This window comes from Panthera uncia, chromosome C2 (genome assembly GCF_023721935.1).
Source record: "Panthera uncia isolate 11264 chromosome C2, Puncia_PCG_1.0, whole genome shotgun sequence".
NCBI lineage: Eukaryota > Metazoa > Chordata > Mammalia > Carnivora > Felidae > Panthera > Panthera uncia.
The window spans coordinates 45,722,892-45,745,057 of record NC_064810.1 but is presented as its reverse complement, the minus strand read 5'-3'; the positions used below and the strand labels follow the sequence as shown (position 1 = coordinate 45,745,057).

Sequence of the window (22,166 nt, the reverse complement as noted above, 5' to 3'; positions counted from 1 at the left end):
TTATACGTATTGCCCCAAAATGATCCAGAAAGTATCAATTTAAAGTCCCATAAAAATAACTGTTTCCTAATAACCTTTCCTAGCAATTATTGTTATAAATATTTGCCAATTCGATAAACAGAAATGGCATCTCATTCTTGCTTAAACTTCTGTTTCTGTGATTACTAGTAATGCTAACATGTTGAATGGTCACTTGGGTTTTTTCATTGTATTGCTCAATCATCTCTGATTTTTCTATTGTTTGTTTTTGACTTGGATGTTCTGTAATATATAAATGATAGTAATCCTTTACCACATATTCAGAAAGATATTTTCTGAGTTTTTTATTTGCCTTTCAGTTTGTCTTGGTGATTTAAAAAGTCACAATGAAAAATTTTAAGCGTGTACAAAGGTGAAGCAAATAGTGTGAGAGACTTCCACGTGTCTGTGAAGGCTTCTGCCATTACCAACACTTGCCCGGCCTCATTTCATAAATATTGTGAACGGTAGCTTTTGAGACACAAAAGCTTTAAGGGATGACCTGGGGAACCTTCCCGCTTTCCCTTCCCTAGTCTGCCTTTGATGTGTTTGCAGATGTCGCCTTGGCTGCGGTCCTGGTGCCGGTGCTCGTCATGGTGCTCAGCACCCTTATCCTCACGGTGGTGTGTGCCTGGCATTGGAGGAGCAGGTCAGTACGTAGCTAGCTCCCCTGACGGGGCCTCGGAGGGTTGTTTCCAAATGTGAAGTATACACTAAATCTAGAAGATAAACTACCGTTCACCTTTTTGAGAAGGAAAGGTAAGGTAGTTATTAAGGTAAAAATACATTTGTTTCTCCTTTTCATAAAACACGAGTATGTTCAATTGCACAGTCATTTACTGCGCATCTTTATTATAGCAAAATCTGCTTTACATGCTGGAATATACACATGTGTAAGAACAGCCTGACACACAGTAGGTGCTTAGTAATATCTCCTGAAAGAAAGAGACACCGTTCCTGTGTCCCAGGTGTTAGGCAGGGCTAACTCACAGAATAAAGAACTGGCACATGCCTTGAGGGGTTATTATGAAGGGCCGGAGACACAGGTGTGAGAACTGGGAGAGCTACCTGAAGTCTACCCTGCGGGGAAGAGTGAGCCTCAAGTTTGTTTTGCCGTAAAGAGACCGCTGGATGTGCCCAGATGGAGGAAGGTAGGGAACAGCCCAGACTGTGTGCTTGAGCGAAGGCACAGAGTTGTGGAGTCCAGGCGGGATAGCCAGTCCTCACGTGCAGGCTTGGCACGGGAGAGCACCGAGGAGGAACTGTGGAGGTGCGGCCTGGGGCTGGATTGGGGACGGGAGCTTCGGGGAGACAAATTCAGGTCTCAGTCTGTGGATGAGGATGTCATCGAGGAGGGTGAAGCACATAGGTGAGATTATCAGATGATGCGCAACTGGCTGCTACGGAAGGAGGAGGGACTCGGGATGATCCGAGGTTTCAGGCTTGTGCGCTTGGACCAGTAGGGATGTCATGAGTGGAAAGGACAGGAGGGACAGGTTTGGTGGAGCAAGAGAATGACTTCATTTGTTCGTTAAGCAAATATTTGAGCTCTTGCCGTGTGCTAAGTTTTGACCGCTGGGAGTCGAGTGGTGAGCCCCAGAGTTTACGGGATGGAGAAGATAACGATGCAGAAACGGTCAGCAATAGTACTGACCACACAGCGTATGCCATGGGAGGAAGTTGAAGAAGCAGGTGATCCTGGACTCATGGTTTTAAGAAGTCTGTCTGAGCAGAGACCCAACAAGTTATTATGAGGGAATCAGGGAAAGGAAGAGCAAGGGCTTTAGGGAAGTCCAGGGAAGAAAGTTCACAGTGCTCTTAGGGAACTGGACAGAAGCAACAGTAACAGAACAGCAGCAACAGCTAGCTTTTATAGAAAATTAAAGCTGGTTTTAGGCATTATTTTAAGTGCTTTACATGTTTTAACTCCTTAATCCTCAAAACGACCAATGAAGCAGGTACTGTTATAAATCCCATTTTACAGAAGAAGAAAGTGAGACAGAGCATGAATAACTTGTCCGAGGTCACCCGGTGTATATGCAGCAGAGTGGAGTTTGGGCCCCGACAGCACAGAGCCCACACTCTGAACCACCTCTGCCCCTGGACATATTATCAGGCAGTCAATTCCCGTCCCCAAGGGTTAAAGCACAGAGGGTAAGGATTGGGAATCAGGTTTTCGGGGAGGCGGCAGTCAAGTCCTGAGATCAGCGGGCACATAAGGACCCTACGGATGTTCAGATTCTCAAGAAACAGATGCTTGTTCAGGACCAAAGGTCTGAGCTACAGAACTGAAGTTATTTCTAAGAATGTGGTTGAAATTGCTAATGACTGACTTCATGAGGAGTAAAAGAGATTCATGAAGGGGATGTGGAAAATAGCCAGGAGGAGAATAATAATAAACTCAGCTGCAACCTACTGAACCCTTAACTCATGGTAAGCACCCCTGTTCTAAGCACTTAACATGTAATAAATAACCTGAGGCTTTGCCACTTTAGATTATTATAAAATCTTTTCTAGCACAGCCTTTGCCTAGTAGTCAGACTTAATTTGTTGTCTTAGCTATATAAGGTATCTGACTTCCATTTAGAAAAGATTATTGGTTTCCTTTTACTTTTTAGTCTTAGGTTGATTACAGGATTTTCAAGAAGAAAACTAATTATTAAGCCAGCCCTTTATTGTTTACTTTGCACTTCAGTTTTTAATTAGCAGCTTTAGTGCCTACCACCTCTTCCACAAATTTTACATTATATTTTTAAAAAATGACATGTTTTAAATAATAGCCAGACTTTAAAGTGAGGAAGATTTTAACATCTCTAATACAAATAAAGTCTTATCCTGGAGAAGAATGTTTTCAAGTAAGAAAAGCACACAGCTTGGGCTCTTTGAGAAAGCCACATTTGTGTCTTGAGCAAATCACATAACTCTCTTGTCCTCATTATACACTAGAATAATTTCTGCATTTTCTTTAGCTTGCAGGGTGTTAATTTTAATTAGATTTACATTCTTGAATCAGAACACTTCCTTTTAAGGCTCTTTGTAGATAGTAATTTTTTTTTTTTTTAACATTTATTCATTTTTGAGAGAGCGAGACAGCATGAGCAGGGAAGGGGCAGAGGGAGAGGGAGACAAGAATCCAAAGCAGGCTCCAGGCTCTGAGCTGTCAGCACAGAGCCCGATGCGGGGCTTGAACTCACGAACCACAAGATCGTGACCTGAGCCAAAGTCGGACGCTCAACCAACTGAGCCACCCAGGCATCCCTATAGATAGTAATTCTTAACGGGGAGGAGGGAGATTTCTCCTGGGGAAGATATGTCTGAATTCTGAAGGGTGGACTAGGGAGAATCTTCATTGCACGTGTGGCTTTTGCCCCCCCCCCCCCCCCCCCCAGGCATGGAGCATCCTGTTCTCCCTCTGGCATTTATCACTGTTTAAGATAGCACTGACATAAACTGGGATGCTTATATAGGACACTATAAACTCCTTGGGAACAAAAGACCACGGAAGGAAAACAGATAGTTGGAAAAAATAACAATGCAGAAGCAAATGTGGGGATGTTTCTTTCTATGAACTTTGTGAATCAATTGATTTATAAAGTTTGTATTGGAAACCAAAATACACCTAACGTAATTTTCCCATACAACCCACATCATCCCGAAGTCTTTAGTTTGACTCTTATCATCTGCGGACTCAGCTTTTCCATTTCATTCACCCCTTGAGTGGGAAATACCTTGAGTAACAGAATAACTATCTCAGGAGATAGTTGTTTAAAATTTATTGAGAGTCCAATTTATGAGCCAGCAGTGGCGACTTTGAAAGGCAAATGAAATAGAGGATTCCCCCAGGTAGATTAGTAGATGGAAATGTATACTCCTAATTATTAACTTTAGTGTTTATCCTGCAGATTCAGAGCTGTCTTACTAGTGACTTCACTCTATTTGCTAACATGTTGTCTCTGTATTTTTCCAGAAAGAAAAAAACTGAAGGCACCTATGACTTACCTTACTGGGATCGGGCAGGTAACTCAGACTTTGCATCTCCTTCCATCAGAAGGAACTCCCACCTCCCTAGGTGGCAGTAGTAAAAGAGGAAAGTTCTTTTCAGGCCCACATAAACTCCCCAGCACTTGTTAGAAAAATGGTGTTCCTCTAACATTCTGATCATTTTTACTCTTCTGTGCAATCTCTTGTAGTCAATAAGTAACAGAATGAAAAGTAAGAATTTCCCATAGCATGCACTCTCTTCCTTTTTTCTGGACAACCTGATTTGCCCCATGTGTCTGTTTTTTTGAGGAGACCAGCTTTCTTTGGGGCCTGTGTGAACACTGTGTGAAAGACTGGTCTTGGTAACATGGTGTGTGTTTGTCCCTCTGCTGTGGGTATTTCCCAGGCGGAGTCTCGCGGTTTCAGAATCGTGAGGTCTGCCATCTCTGCCATGATGAGCTGCCATTTTCTTAATTCCTTCTGTGTGTGGCAGATTCCTGGAGGTAACACCAGAGGTCCCCTAAGGCTCTCCCCCCTTTCCAGTCTCACTATGGGAACAACTGTTAGAAGCCAAAAGAGTTCACTGCTGTGACTAAGGTAGAAAAGAGCAGTGGTAGGGGCAGATCCTGTGTTGCTAACACCCCAAGGCAGATCTTGGGAAGTATTTTTTCAGAAAAACTTACCGAAAAACCACCCTACAATAGGCACATTATATCTGGCTGCAATTTAATAGCAATGATTTGCTTCTGTATATGCTTTGAATAGAAATTTCTACCATGTTCTGCTTTGCATTAGATACTCTATCAAAAAAAAATAATTTAAGGAATTTCTTTGAACAAGAACAAACTAAACCAAAAGCTACCAGAAGGAAGGAATAATAAAGATTAGAGAAACAAAATAGAGAATGGAAAAGAGAAAATCAGTGAAACTAAATGTTAGTTCTTCAAAAAGATCAACACAATTGACAAACTTTTAGTCAGATGGAATAAGAAAAAAGGAGTCAAACTACTAAAATCTGAAATGCAGGTAGAGACATCACTTCCAATTCTACAGAAATAAAAAGGATTATAAGAATACTATGAACAATTGTATGCCAAAAAATTGCATAACCTAGATGAAATGGACAAATTTCCAGAAATACAAAATCTACCAAGACTCACAAAGAAATAGAAGAGATTGAGTCAATAACCAAAAATCTCTCAAAAAAGAAAAATCCTACCAAAGATCACACACACACACACACACACACACACGCATGCACTCATGCACACAAAGCTATTAGCACCAATAACTGAGTAGAGTAGCAGGATATACTATACTAAATATACTAAAGGATATACTGAAATCAGTTGCATTTCTATATATAAACAATAATCTGAAAAGGAAATTCTAAAAAGTTTCATTTACAAAATAACATCAAAAAGAATAAAATACTTGGGAGTTAATTTAACCAAGGAAGTGAAAGACTTGTGTAATGCAAATGATAAAACATTTCTAAAGAAATTTGAGAAGACATAAATAAATGGAAACATACCCAGTGTTCATGGATTGAAAATTTAATACTGTTAACATGTCAATACTAACCAAAGCCATCTATAGATTCATTAGCAATCCCTGTCAAAATCCCTATGACATTTTTTGTACAAATAGAAAAATCCATTCAGAAATTCCAATGGAATTTCAAGGGACTCTGAATAGCCAAGACAGTCTTGAAAAAGAATAAAACTGGAAGATTCACACGTTCTGATTTCAAAACAGTGTGGTATTGGCATAAACACACACATACACAACAGTGGAGTGGAGTGGAGAGCCCAGAGATAAACTGTCACAAATCTGGACAAGTGATTTTTGGCAAGGATGCCAAGACCACTAGGGTAATGACAAATGGTGCTGGGAACATTGAATGTTAACATATGAAAGAATGAAGTTGGGCTCCTGCTTGACACCATTTGTAAAAATTAAATTAAACACCAAGACATAATATCTTAAACAATAAAATTGATAGAAAAAAACACAGGACAAAAACTTGATGACAATGGACTTGGTATGATTTCTTAGCCATGTCACCAATGCACAAATAACAAAAGAAGAAATAGATTGGACTTCGTGGAAATTTAAAAATTTCGTGCATCAAAATATACTATCCGTAGAGTAAAAAGGCAACACGCAGAATGGGAGAAAATATTTGCAAACCATGTATCTGCTAAAGGATTAATATCCAGAATAGAGAACTTCTAAAACTCAACACCAACAGCAAAATTCAAAAATAGGCAAATGACTTGAATAGACATCTCTCCAAAGAATATATATAGATGGCCAATAAGCACATGAAAAGATGCTCAACATTGCTAATCTTCAGGGAAAACTATGAGATTACATCTCACACCCATTAGGATGTCTCCTGCCAAAAAACTGAAACTGGTGCACTGTGGTTGGAATTATAAAATGGTTCGGGCGCTGTGGAAAACACTATGGCAATTCCTCATAAAATGAAAAGTAATTAACAATATGACCCACTGCTCCACTTCCAGGTATGCCGGAATTAAAGAATTAGAGGCAGGGTCTCAAAGACCTGATTGTACATCTGTTTTTATAGCAGTTATTCACAACAGTTAAAACATGGAAGCAACCCAAGTGTCCCATCAGCTGATGAGTGGAAAAGTGAAATGTGTATACAAGCAGTGGAATATAATTTCTCCTTAAAAATGATTTTCTGCAATATGCTAGAAGATGGGTGGCTCTTGAGGGCATTATGCTACGTGAAATAATCCAGATACAAAAAGACAAATACTGTATGATTCCACTTAGATGAAGTACTTAAAGGAGTCAAAATCATAGAGACAGAAAATAGAATGGTGGTTGCCAGGGACCAGGGGGGATGGAGAATGGGAATGGGGAGTTACTGTTTCATGGAGATACGGTTGTAGTTTTTACAAGATTTAAAGTTATGATAGAGATAGATGGTGGTGATAGTTGCACAAGAGTGTGAATGTATTTAAAACCAACTGACCCACACTTAAAAATGGTTAAGACGGTAAATTTTATGTAATACGTATTTTACCACGACCACCACAACAAAAAGATTGAACATAGAGGCTAGTTTGTGTAGATGTGCTACAAAAATGGCTTAAATGCAACAGGATTGCTTCCGTAAACAGTATCATCCGTTCAGAGGCAGGTTTTTATTTAATGGTCTTTATTGCTTACAATCACAATGAAGGTTGGTGGAAAGGAATGAAGCAGTTTCTCCCTGCCAAATCAGTGGAACATGAAGAAACCCCAGTTCGCTACAGCAGCAGCGAAGTTAATCATTTGAGTCCAAGAGAAGTCACCACAGTGCTGCAGACGGACTCTGCAGGTAACTGCTTGCAGCCTTCGCCACAGAGTCGGGGAAGATGCTGCTCTGCTTAGCTGGAAAGTGCTTTGGGATTTATAGTATCTTTTATCTTTCTCATATGTAAGAGATGAGCTCTTTTATTGAGGTAGAACTACTTTTTAATTTTTTTTTTTTAATATTTATTTTTGAGAAAGAGAGGAAGACAGAGCATGAGGCAGGGAGGGGCAGAGAGAAAGAGAGACAGGATCCAAAGCAGGCTCCAGGCTCTAAGCTCTCTGCCCAGAGCCCAACGGGGCTCAAACTCACAAACCCCGCAAGATCATGACCTGAGCCAAAGTTGGACGCCTAACCCGCTGAGTCAGCCAGGAGCCCCTAGAACTGCTTTTTAAAAAGGTGACCTTGAGAGAATCATTTCTGTGCCTTAGCTGTGAGCATCCGTTTCTACAAGCTCTGGGCATGTTACCTGTTTACCTGGAGTTTTATTTGAGTATTAAGAGCAGGAAGGACATAGCGAGCCTTACAGTATTTATTCTGTTAACATTTATTTATTTTTCTTTTTAAAAAAGTTTTTTATATTTATTTTTGAGAGAGAGAGCAAGCCAGCAGGGGAGGGGCAAATAGAGGGAGACAGGATCTGAAGCAGGCTGTACACACACTGACAGCAGAGAGCCCGACCTGGGGCTGGATCTCATAAACCTGAGATCATGACCTGAGCCAAAGTCAGATGCTTAACCACCTGAGCCACCCAGGCGCCCCGTATTTTAAACAGTGTCATATTTGAAAATATTACTCTAATAATGGAGTGGGGTTTTTTTTTTTTTCACCAGTGAAATACTGTCTATAAACCTGAAGAGCATATACAGTTTGGTAAAATTTCATGATTGAAGCTCTGTGGCATGTTAACTTCTTTTGAAACATAACATGTTTAATATTAATTTTTGAAGTTCTTGTAGAGAAATCCATAGGTCCGTGTTGATAATGAAGAAAGTGCCCTAAAGAAGTGTTTGTTTTTGGTGTAAGACTACTGCTGCCCCCCTAAATTGAACGATCCCTGTATGAATGAGGTGACTTTTCTCTGGTTTGTTCTGTGATACCCCAGAGTATGCACAGCCACTGGTGGGAGGAATTGTTGGCACCCTTCATCAGAGATCTACCTTTAAACCAGAAGAAGGAAAAGAAGCGAGTTATGCTGACTTAGATCCTTACAACTCCCCGGTGCAAGAAGTTTACCACGCCTACGCTGAACCACTGCCAATTACTGGGCCCGAATATGCAACCCCCATCATCATGGATATGTCTGGACACCCCACGGCTTCAGTGGGGCTGACCTCAACGTCTACTTTCAAAGCTGCAGGGAACCAAGCTCCCCCAGTAGTAGGAGCATATAACACTCTCCTCTCCAGGACTGACAGCTGCTCCTCCGCCCGCGCCCAGTATGACACCCCAAAAGGTGGGAAGCCAGGTCCAAGTGCCCCAGACGAACTGGTGTACCAGGTGCCACAGAGCACCCAGGAGGGATCAGGAGCCGGGAGGGATGGTGAATGTGATGTTTTTAAAGAAATTCTTTGAAGGTGATGCTGCTTTTCATAAAGCATCGTTTTAAAGCACATGGCCTTTTTTTGTGTGTTAGTGGTAGTAATATATAGAATGTATTACGTATCTGTCACAGATGTGGTTGGGAAAATGTGATGACCGAGGTACAGGGAACTACTAATCTTGCCATCTTGCTTTAAAAGTGTTATTGTGGCAGTTACTGCTTGCCTGTTAAATTTCAAACATCCTCTTTGTTACTACTGTAAAACACTATTTTTAATACAGAAAAAGCTCCCTACTGTGCACTTCAAAGAAATTTAAGAATCACTGAGAGTATTTATTACCAATGCTGCAGGTACATTGATGAACTCAAGAGATGGCTGTGTAAGCCGGACTGGCAATAATGCACGGTACTGTTCTTGAAATGTCTAATGGCTTGAAATTTTGCTTTGTGAAAGGTGGGTACTATCAAGAGTTCTTTGTTCTATTTCTATATACCTTACGGTTTTTTTGTGGGTTTTTTTCCAAAAATTAGTGATATAATCATTGTTTTGATGGTAGTCGTACACTCCTCTTTCCTTTGAAGGATCTATAGGTGGGAAACTGACTTGTAATGGGCAAGGTGATTGATTCTTCACCTTCTGACACCTCAAGAGCTTTAACATTTCATGGTACGTGAGCTGGTTTCAGCCCTGCTTGCTCTGTCTGGGGCCAGCCCTATTCTCGTGTTTTAAAAAGTTTGAGTTATTTTAGCGAGTGATGCTTGTTTCATCAACCTCATGAATCCTCTAATTTTACACAGCTGTAACAGATTCTCTCCCTCCCTCCAAATTTATCTGCAAAGGGCGAGTTGTGAAAACTTAAGAGCGTCTAAGTGAACACCGTAAACGTGACCCCCTTATATTTATTTACCACACTGAAAGGCAAAAATCCTTTCTCAGCAAGGATTTACCTTAAAAAAACAAAAACAATTTGCCCTCTTTGATTAATATACAGGGATTTTTCTTTGAATCCAAAGGTATTTGGGAGTCAGTATTTTTAATGATCCACAGTAAAATATTGAAAGAAATATAAAGCCCACATGGATTCCTCAGCTGTGTGTGACTGTGCCCTCATCTGTATGGGGGAAGGTGTGAACAGTCCTTTCCAGCATACCTAGGGAACACAGGCTCTGGCATCCGAGCCAGCAAATATTACAGCTTGTTTGTGAAATTTCCAGGCAATTTCTTTGTCACCATTTGCCCAGGAGTAGTTTTAGATGGGTGAAATGAAAAGCATCTGTAATTTACCAGCCTCTAGTGTAAGAACCTTTCAAAGTCTTTGGCAAAAGAAGCTGGCCCTCAGGTTAAAACCCAATTTGGCATCTCTGCTTCTATAAATCCCAGTGTGTAGACTTAATCTTGACATGTAATTTCCCATCAGGATCTACACCTTTCTTTTGGCTCGTGCCACCAGATTGTTTCCAGAATTTGCTAGAGTTGAGGACCGTGTTCATTCTGCTTGCTTCCTGAGGTAGATGAGTATTCTAAAGCATTGCTTCAAAAATCCAACTACGCTGCAGCCTCTCTGCCCTCTGGTCTTATGAGTTCTGTTGGTGTCATTTGCTTTTCCAGACAACTTTGCATAATTTCATTCATTGAAAAAAAAACCAGTTCATATTGTTTCAAATATTTTGAAACAAAAAGCACAGATGTTGAACTTTTTATTAAGACACAAATGTGTAAAGCACATGTATTACTGCAGTTATCCCCTTTCAGGGGGGGAAAGAGTAAACCAATTTATTTTTTATTCACCCAATCATAGGCCTGTTCTAGAAGCTTTAAGAGAAACTGTTTCATCTTCCCAAAGATGCTTGTTCTTTTTATTTAATGTCGTGTAAGGGATTTTCCCACAGAACTTTTGAGAGGCAAATGTTTTCTTAAACGATGCATGTTTTTTTTTGCCACTGTGCTGTGCTTGAACTACCAGTGATTTTTACAAAAGTTTTTACTGCTTTTATAAATATATTTTACTTTCCAAATGAAGAGCTGAGCCTGATTCAAAGAGTTCTGATATTGTACTTTGAGTTCGTTTGTTTTCACATTAGAGTTTTGCTTTTGGGTTTTGTAACCCCATTTCTATGTCTGATACCTATCTATACAGCTTTGGAGACAATCAAGTAACAACTGAAAATGTGAAAGTAACCTTTTTTTTGTTTTTTCAAAATTCCCTTGAATTTTTATTCTTTGCTTGAAACATTTAAAAAAGACGCGTAAGTCACTCTTTTTTTGGATGAATTTTTTTCCTGTTAGCACAATCGTCAGACAATGGTACAGCACGTGTGGCCCTTCCAGGTTTCCTAAAATCACACTGACTTCTGACACATGGTCTTCGGAACCAGCACTGTTCAAGATATTGTGAATGCTGATTTGTATTGTATTAAAAGCTATAACACTAAATAGATCCTCTTGTATATGCGGGGTCTAGTTCAGTTATTTAAATTCATGTTTCACTATTTGCACTTTGCATTGAATGGGTTTATCCGCTGATGAAGTGGTTTGTGTAGAGAATTTATACAGCAGTTGGAATTACGGTGTCATGTATACTCTTGCCCTCCGATGCCCCAGCAGAAAATGCACTCATCTAAACATGAATGTGGCCATAATTCTTTGGAAACTGAGAAAGCTTGGAACTTCCTTGCCTTGGCTCCACCTGGTCACCTGGAGAGTGAAAGGGCTATGGCAACGCCATGTCAGACGATAAGACGCATTGTGGGCCAAAAACTTGTCACACTCTTTTAAGAGAAATCAATTAAGCTCTACCTTTAAAAAATTGCCTATTAGTTCTGCCTTTCTGTTCTGAACTTGAAGTCCCTAAACTGCAAAATCAATTAAGAGTTGGATGGTTATTAAAATACTTTCAACTGTGGCACCAATTCTTATTTGCTCCAATTTGTGACTAGTTTCTTTTTTTTTTTTTTTGCACTGGGAAAGGTAGAAACCAAACAGAATACTGAAATACATATTGGAAAATAAAAATGGTTTGTCAGTGATTCTCCCAGAATGTACTTTTCTTACCTCGGCATGTACTGTAGTCACTCAGTATTTGTATATGTTGCTAGGATTTAGATTGTATAAATAGTGAAATTTTAATGTGTTCTTGTGTTTTTAATAAATTGTATATATATGTGTCTTGCTGAGAATTTTCTTCCTTGAGGTTTGTAGCCTTTTCTCATACCACAAAAAATGCCAGATCCCTCAATTTTAGCATCAGACTGTACTGCCTGCCATTATTTTAGTCCGTACAGTAACATTTGAAAATGCTACTGGTGGTTTTTTACTTTCACTAGAGCCAGCACCATCCTTTTTTGAAGCCTAAATTAGTTTGCAAACTACGGCTCTGTGGTATGAGGAACAGGTCACACTAATACCCGTCTTTTCCACCTCAGAGTGTCCTCCCCCTTATACTCCTCTTAAGTATTTACTCCTGTCCCCTCTAACAGTTCACCCTTGACAGACTCCAGAGAGGGTGGTCTCCATCGTCTCCCAGTGGTAATTCTTGTTCAAGACAGCCGTTCTTTCAACTCTTTCCCCTCCTGAGAACTTTTAATTCCAGCCCTCCTGTAACTTCTTTTTCCCTCACCCCCATACCCTTCCCTCCCCAAAACGAGAAGGGAGACTAGCTCACCACCTCCGCTGGACTGGTTTTTGACTTGTTTGCATCCAGTGGGATTCTTCTGATGCACCCTAGGTATCCAGATAAGCCTTCCCTTTGAAGATGTGATTTAATCGTGGACAGTTGAGATTTTTTCATGAAAATACCATTTAAATCCAAAAACAGCTTGAATCTTCTTAAGGGTTTAACTTACTGTGTCGTCATTTTTCCTAATTTAATTCAAATAGTAAACTTTCAAATTTTAATATATTAAACAAGGCAGAAAATGATGTTTAACAATGGTCTCCTGGAGCTTCTTTGTATAAACTTAAAAATAATGCAGTCACCAGACTTTAGTAATTGTATTCTTAGGCTATTTACTTATCCAGAATTTCATGTTTAGCCTATTTCCTTCACCTTAAAAACAAAAACACCACCTTCCTTCTATGAAATTACTCATTAATAATCCTGGTTTAGTTAAAAGCTTAATGAAACCAGTATGGTCTTAGATTTCCTTGACCATAACCCACTGTTGTGTTCAGGGCTGCTTTTAAGATTAAAATTGGTCTCCTTGGGGACAACAAAAAGGAACTAATCAACCATTTAGATACACGCCTAAAATGGTTCCATTTTGCCATATCAAGGCACAACCACATCTCCATTCCCCACCAATTTACAGTAGACAAGTACACCTCTCAAAATGTGTTCAAAATTTGTTGTGGTAAACTAAATCCCCTACTAAGAAGTCGCATCCCTTCAAAAGTCTAACATGAAGTAACTATAAAAAGATGTTTAAAAACACTTCAGAAAACTAGGTTGTTTTAAAAACAATGCATTCAAAACTTATTTCCCTGATAACTAAACATATCCTGGTTTTATAAATTAAATATATTCACAGAAATTAAGCTGGTGGTTATGACTCACCAGGCGACAACAGACTTTTATGTACACGATTTCTTGACACGTGCATCCAACATATTTAAAAATAAACTAAAAATCGCAGTATAAAAATAAAACTAATACTGTTAGCATCGTCTTCTGAGTCTGTAGGGTCAATCTTCAGTCAAGTTGATTACAAAGTTTTTTTCTATAATGTCCTTCAAAAAGAGCTGCTCCGCTGTCACATTGTGATATGCATTCTAAAGAGGGAAAGTATAATAAAGTCACCACCCCAGTCAAAAAATATTAACAGCAGCAATGGAATGCACAGTATCTAAAAAGTTTCTGAATGAAAAACTCAAGTAGCAAGTATACAGGTAGACTTTTCAGTTACCTTATTCTTTGCTCATTCTTTTGCTACAGCCTTCCCTACAGCCCACTCTTTTCCACTTAAACCATCACGTAAAGCCCCCCCCCCCCCCCGGTATCATTTCCTGTCCTCCTAAAAGGGACGTTAAGACTAGAGACCAAAATTTTAAGTCAAAGTGGGTTGATCATTTTAATAAAAGCACCCGAAACTCCTAAGAGACATCAGCCTAGAGATAAAAAGAGTTCCATACTCTTGATGGATATCCTAATTTTCCTCACAAAGTTGTTACGATGTTATTTAGGACTAAGGAGAAAAGCATCCTAAAGTCTGCCCCAGGTACCTAACTCTTGAACTACTTAAGCATTTGTCTCACAAGGGGTGGGAGGTGAGGTAATACCAGTTCTCCAGCTTCTGTAGTATTTGGGGATGATGATGTAAGGGCACTGATTACATAGGATAGATCCATATCCATTACAGTGACCCATTCATACTTCCATATTAAAAATGTACAGATAACATTTTAATCCTAACACTAGTGATATGCCACTAACCTCACTTAGACAACTCCTTCCCATTCTGTTAAAAAGGCTTACAGATCTTGGGGTGTCTGGATGGCTCTGTTGGTTGAATATCTGACTCTTGATTTCAGTTTAGGTCATGATCCCATGGTCGTGGGTTGGGCCCCGTGTCAGGCCACATGCTGAGCATGAAACTGGCTTAGGATTTTCTCTCTTTCTCCCTCCAAAATAATAATAAAAAGTCTTAAAGGTACTATCTACCATCGCTGATCTCTAATTCAAGAAAAGTATGATCTATAAAGGTTTGCAACCTTTTTGACCATGAATATTCTTCCAGGGAGCTAAAATGTTATAGACCTCGTCTACATAACTAAAAAAAAAAAAAAAAAAAAACACGGAAAAGCACAACAAAAAGCTACATCATCTTCCCAACTCCAAATGCACCTGCATCTTTACCCTTGTTTTCAGTGCTCAATCCTCTTACGTGGATGAGTGTCTCTGTTCCATGGCAATGCTAAGTGAATTTGAGATACTACAAATAGCAAGTTGCCCGTATGTGTATATAAATAGTGCAAACATCATCTAAGATAAGGCTGGGTGCCTGTATGGGTTTGATGATACTTGAGAATAACTGTGTCATATTCCCAAGGGTCCGGGGCCCACAAATTGGAACAAGGGTGGTACTAACAACCCCGGATCGAAGTCCCAGTTTCAGCACTTGGGAGCTCTTGGTAGGGTTAAGCAGCTCTCAAACTCTCAAAGCCTGTTCCCTCAGTAAAAATGACAGAGGAGAAAATGTGGGCTTTCCAACTCTAAGGATCAAAGATTACACCCAAGTAGGTATGTATTACCTTACTCATCAAAGACATGGTGGCATTCCCATAATAGTGCAAAGGACTCTTGAGGTCAGAAAAGTTATATTTAAATCCAGCAAGGTGAACTTCATGACATATGTGAAAAGCCAATGTGATGGCAATAATTCCTGTTGTTGGGTGCTTGGGTTTCTGGAAAAAGAAATTAAAGTTTTTTTTAACCCAAACAAGATACTTGTTTCCAAAGCATATTTAGGTGACCTCACCCTATGAAACCAGGACTTCTGAACATTTAATCAGGTGAGAAATACTTAGGTTAAACCCTCATCATGTCTAAGATCCAACCCCCAGTTAATATCCTAACTCTGAAAAAGCATAGAAAGTGTGACTGGAATCTTAGAAAACCTTTCAAATAAAACTTAACTGCAATATTAGCCCAGAGGACAACTATCAAATGAAGAAACACCATGAGGCTCAAGGAAAAGGATGCCACTGCCGCCGTATTTTATAAAACATGCTGAATTTGTCTTCCTGTGGAAAAAGCATAGCCTGTGAATTTTGAACCCATTTATGAAATGTAAGGACAGGTTAATTTGCTAATGGATGATCATGGTGAAAGAATTCACAGAAGCCTCAAACTAAATCTATTTTATAATCCTAGTAATTTAGCTGTAGGGAAAGACTAAGTAACTTCAATGACAAATAGTTAAGACTCTGATTAGGAAATAAAGATTCCAGATATATACATAGTAATGTCACAGTCTCAACTGGATCATTATCAATTTAAAAACAAAAACCAAGCTTCCCCATCATATACACCTATATCCTGAAAATGCAGTCACATGTGTGACAGATCTTCAAAGTTTTAATTCTCACCAGGATGGCCTTCAAAGGCAAAAACAAAAATACATCTTAAACTTTTTAACACAGCAATCTAAAGAGATTTTCTTTCGATTAAGTATTACTTACAGATTCCATGGAAATTACATATTATGATTTTGAGGAGGAGAAGAAATCCAAGAAGCACAATAATAGCAAATCAACTCACAGAGGCAAGCCTGTCTGAAAGCCTAACTGCCTTTGAAATACGCTTTTCTTTACCCTCTGCCCTACTGTGACCACCACAACTCTTCACCATCTGTTAGAAAAGGAAATTAGTGACTGGGTTAAAAGCCGGGTTTTTGGAGGTTTTTGGAGGTTAAAAGCCTCCAACCTCATTGATCCCATCACTTTCTCCCCCTTCTGTCCCTTCATGTCCCCCCTTCATGTCCTCTACTTCCTTTCTTCATATCTTAGAGTACTTTCAGCCGTGATTATCACCATTCCCTTATGGAGACCTTCCATTTTCTGTACCTGTCACCCACAGAAATAGATGATCACCTGACAGAATCTTAACCCCGGCTCCACCCACAGCCAAGCAGCAGAACAAGCTAAGAGAAAACAACGTATGTGCCTGGGCACACTTTACGTTTATGGCCAAAGCCTCAAGTGGCCGTTCAGTATTTCCCGAGTAAATTTCCACTCCTACTCTCCAAGGTGACACTTTTATACCTTTAAATCCAACAGCCCCAGGCTCCTTTCTACTTTAAACTGGTAACTGAATCCTTGTTTTACTAACAGAAACAGAGAAGAACTATACCATCTTCCCAATTCCCAATCTACCTTCATCTTCACCTGTATTTTCAGCGCTCACTCCTCTTAGGTGCACATGATGTCTGTTCCCACCTATGGCCAACCTCGCCAGTAGTGCACTCTTTCATCCAATCTCGTCTCTCTCAACAAGCCTGCTTCTACCATTACCCACTTTCTCATTATTTTCTTCTGTTGAATCATTCCCTTCAGCATATAATCATGGCCATCTGTCTTTGAAAAACCACAAAACCTTCCTTGATCCGATGTCTTTCAACCATTTCTCTGCTCTCTTTTCTAGCAAAACTCTATTAAAGATTCACCTCCACTTGCTCATGTCCCATGTTCTGTTTAACCTAAGTCAAGCAGGCTTTCTCCCTCTTTTATTCTTGTCTGTATTACCAATAGGACTTCCATGTTTCCAGAACCAATGTTTATCATTTGTGCTCAACCTCTGGACAGCATCCCACATAACCTCTCTGAAATAGCGTTACGTCCTCATTTGGCTTCTGGCACACCATGTTCTACTGGAACTTTAATCTAGTTACAACTAGTTTTGGAGACCTAATTAAGATAAGGGTCATCCTATGCTTTTGGAGACACTACCTAAAACAGAAAACAAAAGTTGTATCTGATCTTACTTCACTTAGGAAAATTAGAGCTAAGAAGTCACAAAACGTACATTCAGAAAGCGGTCTTTTCCCCTCAAAATTAAGAAATTATTAAGAAGCTGTCCCTTCAAAAATTACCAAGAAATAAGGCTTAAATTTAAAATCTTTATGCGTTTTGACTTGGGAATCCCACTTGTAGGAGTCTATCCTACAGAAATCACACACATGGACTGAAAATACCTAGAATCACATGCATTCCTCCATAGTATATAGAGGAAGAAAGCTGGATGCAAATGGAAATGTCTAGAAATAAGGAAATAGTTCATTAAATGGAGGGGGGAAATGGCAGAAAATAATTGAACAAAAAGTGTAAATGCATAGAAAATAGTCTAGAAAGATATAAAAGGCAAAAAAAAAAAGGGATAGTTACAGAGGGAAGAGAAGGATGATTTCCTTTATATATTATAACATATATATTAGAATATAAATATAAGTAGTTATATTTGATATATATTCCTTTGTAAGTGGTTTCATGTTAAGCATGAGAATCTAACAATTCTAAACTTGAGAATTTTTTTTTTAGCATACTAAAGAAAAGATAACATGATGTATGTTTATTTCTTTGGATTTTCCCTGACTACCAAAAAGAAAAACCTCATTTCAGCTTAGATATTATGTTACACACTTGCTCAAGCTTCTGATGAAAACTGGTCTCTGCCACTGTATGGGTCTGGAGAGTATTGTTTTCTAGGGAACATAACTGAAGAACTACAAGAGTCACAATCGGTGAGACTCCCTTTACTTAATTAAAGAGTTTGGAGTTTCAACCACCCTTCCTCCAATTTCAGGACCAGTGTCTCCTCTGTGACCGCAGAAATATTTCTGAACTACCTTGTCCTTCCTTTGCCTTTCCTCTGGTTTACCGGTGCTATTTTTATCGGAGTGCTTCAGACAGTTCTTTTTAGCCTGAAAAGCCACGCACTTGTTCTGAATCCCTTCCTGCTACTCTGAGCACGGCTGGCCCATCAGCCCCCGACCCCGTCAAGACTCTCCTCACTGCAGAATATTGAAGACAAGGTTATGAGAAATGAGCCATTCAGGCATACAGAAGGAGACACCGGAAGGGCTCTGCAAGGGCAGGAAAAAAACAAAACAAAACAACATTCCCTTTAACACTCTTTCCTTACAGTCCGAAGAACATAAAGATAATAGCCAGATATCTAAGTTCACTACCTCAGACGTGGCCTTCAGAAGCCACCTTGTGAGTCCTGGCCCTCATCCTTTCTGAAAACCGTCGGAACCCTCCACCCTACCCCAGGCAGATCTTTAGTTTGAAACTGTGCCGGGAAAAATACGTACCTGATTTTTGGGAAACACTTTTGGGAAGTGAAGCAGTTCATAAGCTGCCATTCTGATAATGAAAGGATCTAATACTCTGATTTGATAAGGTCTGTAGATTAAGTTCAAGGCTGGTTTCTTCCAAAAACCATTAGTGTTCTGAAATAAAATAAGAACCCAGAAAATAGAACATTGTGGTTGTCTTTTTTCTTTTTTAATGGGAAAAAAAAAAACTGAAGGTAATCAGAAGGCAGATCAATTTTGCCAACTTACTATTTTGCCACCTGTCAACAATTCCCACAGCCACTTTAAATCAAGCGGCTTAAAAGCAGTGAGAATCGCCGTAGTATTAGGATCATTGTGATTGGGATCTGAAAAAACAGATTCTGGATAAAAAAGTCGGAAGGTTGTCCTTCTCCCAACTTCCTCTTCATGTCCTAAAACAGGACCATTATTCATTCTGTGGGTAGTAAAACACACAAAATAATGTAGACCAAGTTCAGTAGGAGCCAATTCCATCCCAGTTTCAGAGCTTACAGAGCAGGACAAACCAGAAACCATGGGTCTGGTGCTAAAAGTTACAAGGCGACTGCTTGATTTTTAAGGCATAACAGCCAAGGAAATCATTCCCTTTCATGAGACAGCTGGCTGGATCAAAGGCAGAAATGTTGAAAATTAATTGTGGGGCCACAACTAATTCAGTCCGACCTCCAGAAAAACCAAAGACTAAATAAAACCAAATGAGAACAGAGAACCACAGAAAACTAGAGTTAAGAGAGACCTTGGAGGACGTTCAGAGCAAAACCCCTTGGGTGAGGGCCCTGAAGTCCAAAGTTACTTGCCTCACGTTACAGTCATGGAGCACACGGGCTGACAGGTAAGGATCACACTGAAGGTGATGTGAGGACCCATCAAAATTGTTGCACTCCATAATAAAGTAATAATATAAAATTTCTGTATTCTACCCAAGCACAAGCAAATAAATGTCACTGCTAGAGGGAACTAAAGAACCACAGAGGATCTACTGTTGGGCTTGTGCCTGCTCAATGCCAAAGTTAGACATGCGCTATTTATGCATACACTAGGAAGGCATGCTATTAAAAGGGATGCTTTGTTTCCAAAACAGTGTCCCCTAGAGGATAAATACTGTTTCGCCCTTTGCCACGGACTCAATGTAATATGAGACGGTCTTAATAACACTTAAATGACTTTCATAAATGCTGTGCCCGTGGCATTCTCCCACAAGGGTTTGCTGTGGTTCTGGATGATCAAATGTCTCGACAATTATAGGTTAAAAAAATTGTTTTAAAATTGTTGTGTGGACAAACTTTCACAGCTTCCTCAAAATGGAGAGTGAACAGAAAATAAAGTGACCTCACAATGCACAAACTCTTGGCAGCTTGTAACCCAGAAAAACCCCCAAGCACTGCCAGGTCAGCCTAATGCACTGCCCCATCGTGAAACCTTCCCACTCTTCAAATGACTATTCATAGTCATTCCCAAGGCACACAACACATCACCCAGATGATGACCTTACTTTAATCTTTCAATGAGAAAGTAAGAGGCGGAAATGTCCTCATTCTCCCACCCCTCCATCGGTGAGACTCTTGGTAGTCATAACCACAATTCCAGTTTTCCTTTCATTATAGAGGACCAACCACACTTGAACTCTGCAGCCATCCCCTCTCTCTACCACAGCAATCTCTTTGTTCATTTCTGTCAGTTTACCAATATGCTCTAGAATCTCCTATCTTTAAACAGGAACAAAACAAAAGAGCCTCCTTTGAGTCCATAACCATCTCCAGCTACCATCTTGTAACTCAACACCACAGCAAAACTTCTCAAGAGAATTGCCTATCCTCGTTTCTTCACTTTCTTGCCTGTCGCTCTCTGCTAAACCACCTGGGTAGGGCCACTCCCCATATCATATCTCCAAGTCTGCTTTTGTCAAGAGTATGAGTAAGCGTCGAGTTGCATGTCCAATGGTGAACTCGCTGTCCTTATCTTGCATGACCTCTCACCAACACTGGACATAGTTGACCTCCTCTGTTTTAAAATACTTCCTAACTCATTCGTAGATCCTCTTCCAACTCGTTTTTTTTTTTTTTTTCTTTACTCAACGTCTAAGTGTAGGGTACCTCAAGACTCTGTCCTGGGAACCTCTTCTCTCTCTGTTTTTCCCTGGGGAGTCTTGCCCAATCCATGGTTTAAATACAGCTTACAAGCTGTTTACCAATGAGGCTTTAACCGTTTAACCAAGGGCCTACTTGACTTACCACTGCAAATCTTACAAGCACCTCAAACCTAACATGCTCACACAGAAATCTTCCCTCTCCAGATCTAAACATGTTCCCACTCTAGTCTTCCCCCAACTCGGTCTCTTCAGCTGAAAACCTAGAAGGAGGTATCTGGTTCCTTTATTCCCATCTCTCTTCACATCTAACACATCAACAAATCCTGGTAACTCTACCTCTAAAATATGTCTTAGTCTATACTTACCTCCTTTCTCTGTCATGGCAATCCTGTTCCAAGCCACCATTATCTGCCTGAATATAGCCACCTAACTGGCCTCTTCATTTCTACCCTTGTCCCTCATATCCCATTGTCCACATCATAGCCAGGATATTTTAAAGGCATAATCAGATGGAATTGCAGTCTTGCTTTAAAATCTTCAGGGGGCACCTGGGTGGCTCAGTCGGTTAAGCGTCTGACTTCAGCTCAGGTCATGATCTCGCAGTTCATGAGTCCAAGCCCCGCTCGGGCTCTGTGCTGACAGCTCGGAGCCTGGAGCCTGCTTCGGATTCTCTGTCTCCCTCTCTCTCTCTGCCCCTTCCCCACGCACACTCTGTCTCTCTCAAAAATAAACAAACATTTTAAAAAATCTGCAAAAGTTTCCTGTTGTCCTTAAAGTAAAATCCAAGTTCTAGTCTCAGTTTACACAGTCCTACACAGCCTGCTCCTTCAGCCTCTGGTTACACCACTCTCCCCAGGCCTGCTGCCCTCCTACCTTGCTGATTTTCTTGCGGCTCCTCTCAAACCCAGGATCATATCCTCCCCCGGGACCTGCACTAAACGTCCTATTTGCCTGGATTGCTCTGATACAGTTGGTACTACAGACTCACTTGGGTCCATCTTAGAGGTCTTCTCCTCAAGATGGTCATCCATTCTAAAGCAGCCATTCAATCATTGCCTGTCATGTATGTTTTAATTGTTTGTATGGCATTTATTACCATGCTCCCTTATTTATTTAATTATTGTGTTCTTCCCTTCATTAGAATATAAGTTCCACAGGGAGCAAGAACATTGCTCTCATTCACTGTTGTATCCCCTGTGGCGAAAACTGTGCCTGGCATATTAAGGAAACTTCATAAATATTTGTTGAGTCAACGACCTGAAATCTAGGCCTACTCTAGCCAACAACTGAGAGACCAGTTACATAATAAACTTATCTAAGCAACTCTTCTTCCTTTTAAAACACAGTCATACTAAAATAGGAAACCATGTTTT

General features: G+C 40.0%; 2 protein-coding genes across 7 annotated transcripts in view; one reads left to right on the top strand and one right to left on the bottom strand.

The window, feature by feature from the left end:
• The window catches only part of DCBLD2 (discoidin, CUB and LCCL domain containing 2), a 90,367-nt gene extending 78,538 nt beyond the window's left edge, over positions 1 to 11,829 (top strand). The window contains exons 13-16 of the mRNA XM_049628071.1: positions 574 to 667; positions 3,986 to 4,035; positions 7,220 to 7,357; positions 8,436 to 11,829. Of these exons, the coding sequence (XP_049484028.1) occupies positions 574 to 667; positions 3,986 to 4,035; positions 7,220 to 7,357; positions 8,436 to 8,905 (752 nt within the window). The 3' untranslated portion in view covers positions 8,906 to 11,829. The remainder of the gene's footprint in view (positions 1 to 573; positions 668 to 3,985; positions 4,036 to 7,219; positions 7,358 to 8,435) is intronic.
• The window catches only part of ST3GAL6 (ST3 beta-galactoside alpha-2,3-sialyltransferase 6), a 62,296-nt gene continuing 51,940 nt past the window's right edge, over positions 11,811 to 22,166 (bottom strand). For 5 of the 6 annotated variants that reach the window (XM_049628075.1, XM_049628074.1, XM_049628076.1 and 2 more), the window contains 4 exons: positions 18,933 to 19,119; positions 18,681 to 18,818; positions 15,121 to 15,273; positions 13,464 to 13,641 (listed from right to left, as the gene is read on the bottom strand). In XM_049628075.1, coding sequence (XP_049484032.1) covers positions 13,555 to 13,641; positions 15,121 to 15,273; positions 18,681 to 18,818; positions 18,933 to 19,119 — 565 coding nt within the window. In that variant the 3' untranslated portion in view covers positions 13,464 to 13,554. Of the gene's footprint in view, positions 13,642 to 15,120; positions 15,274 to 18,680; positions 18,819 to 18,932; positions 19,120 to 22,166 lie in introns of all 6 variants that reach the window. The other variant, XM_049628072.1, reaches the window with a different exon arrangement.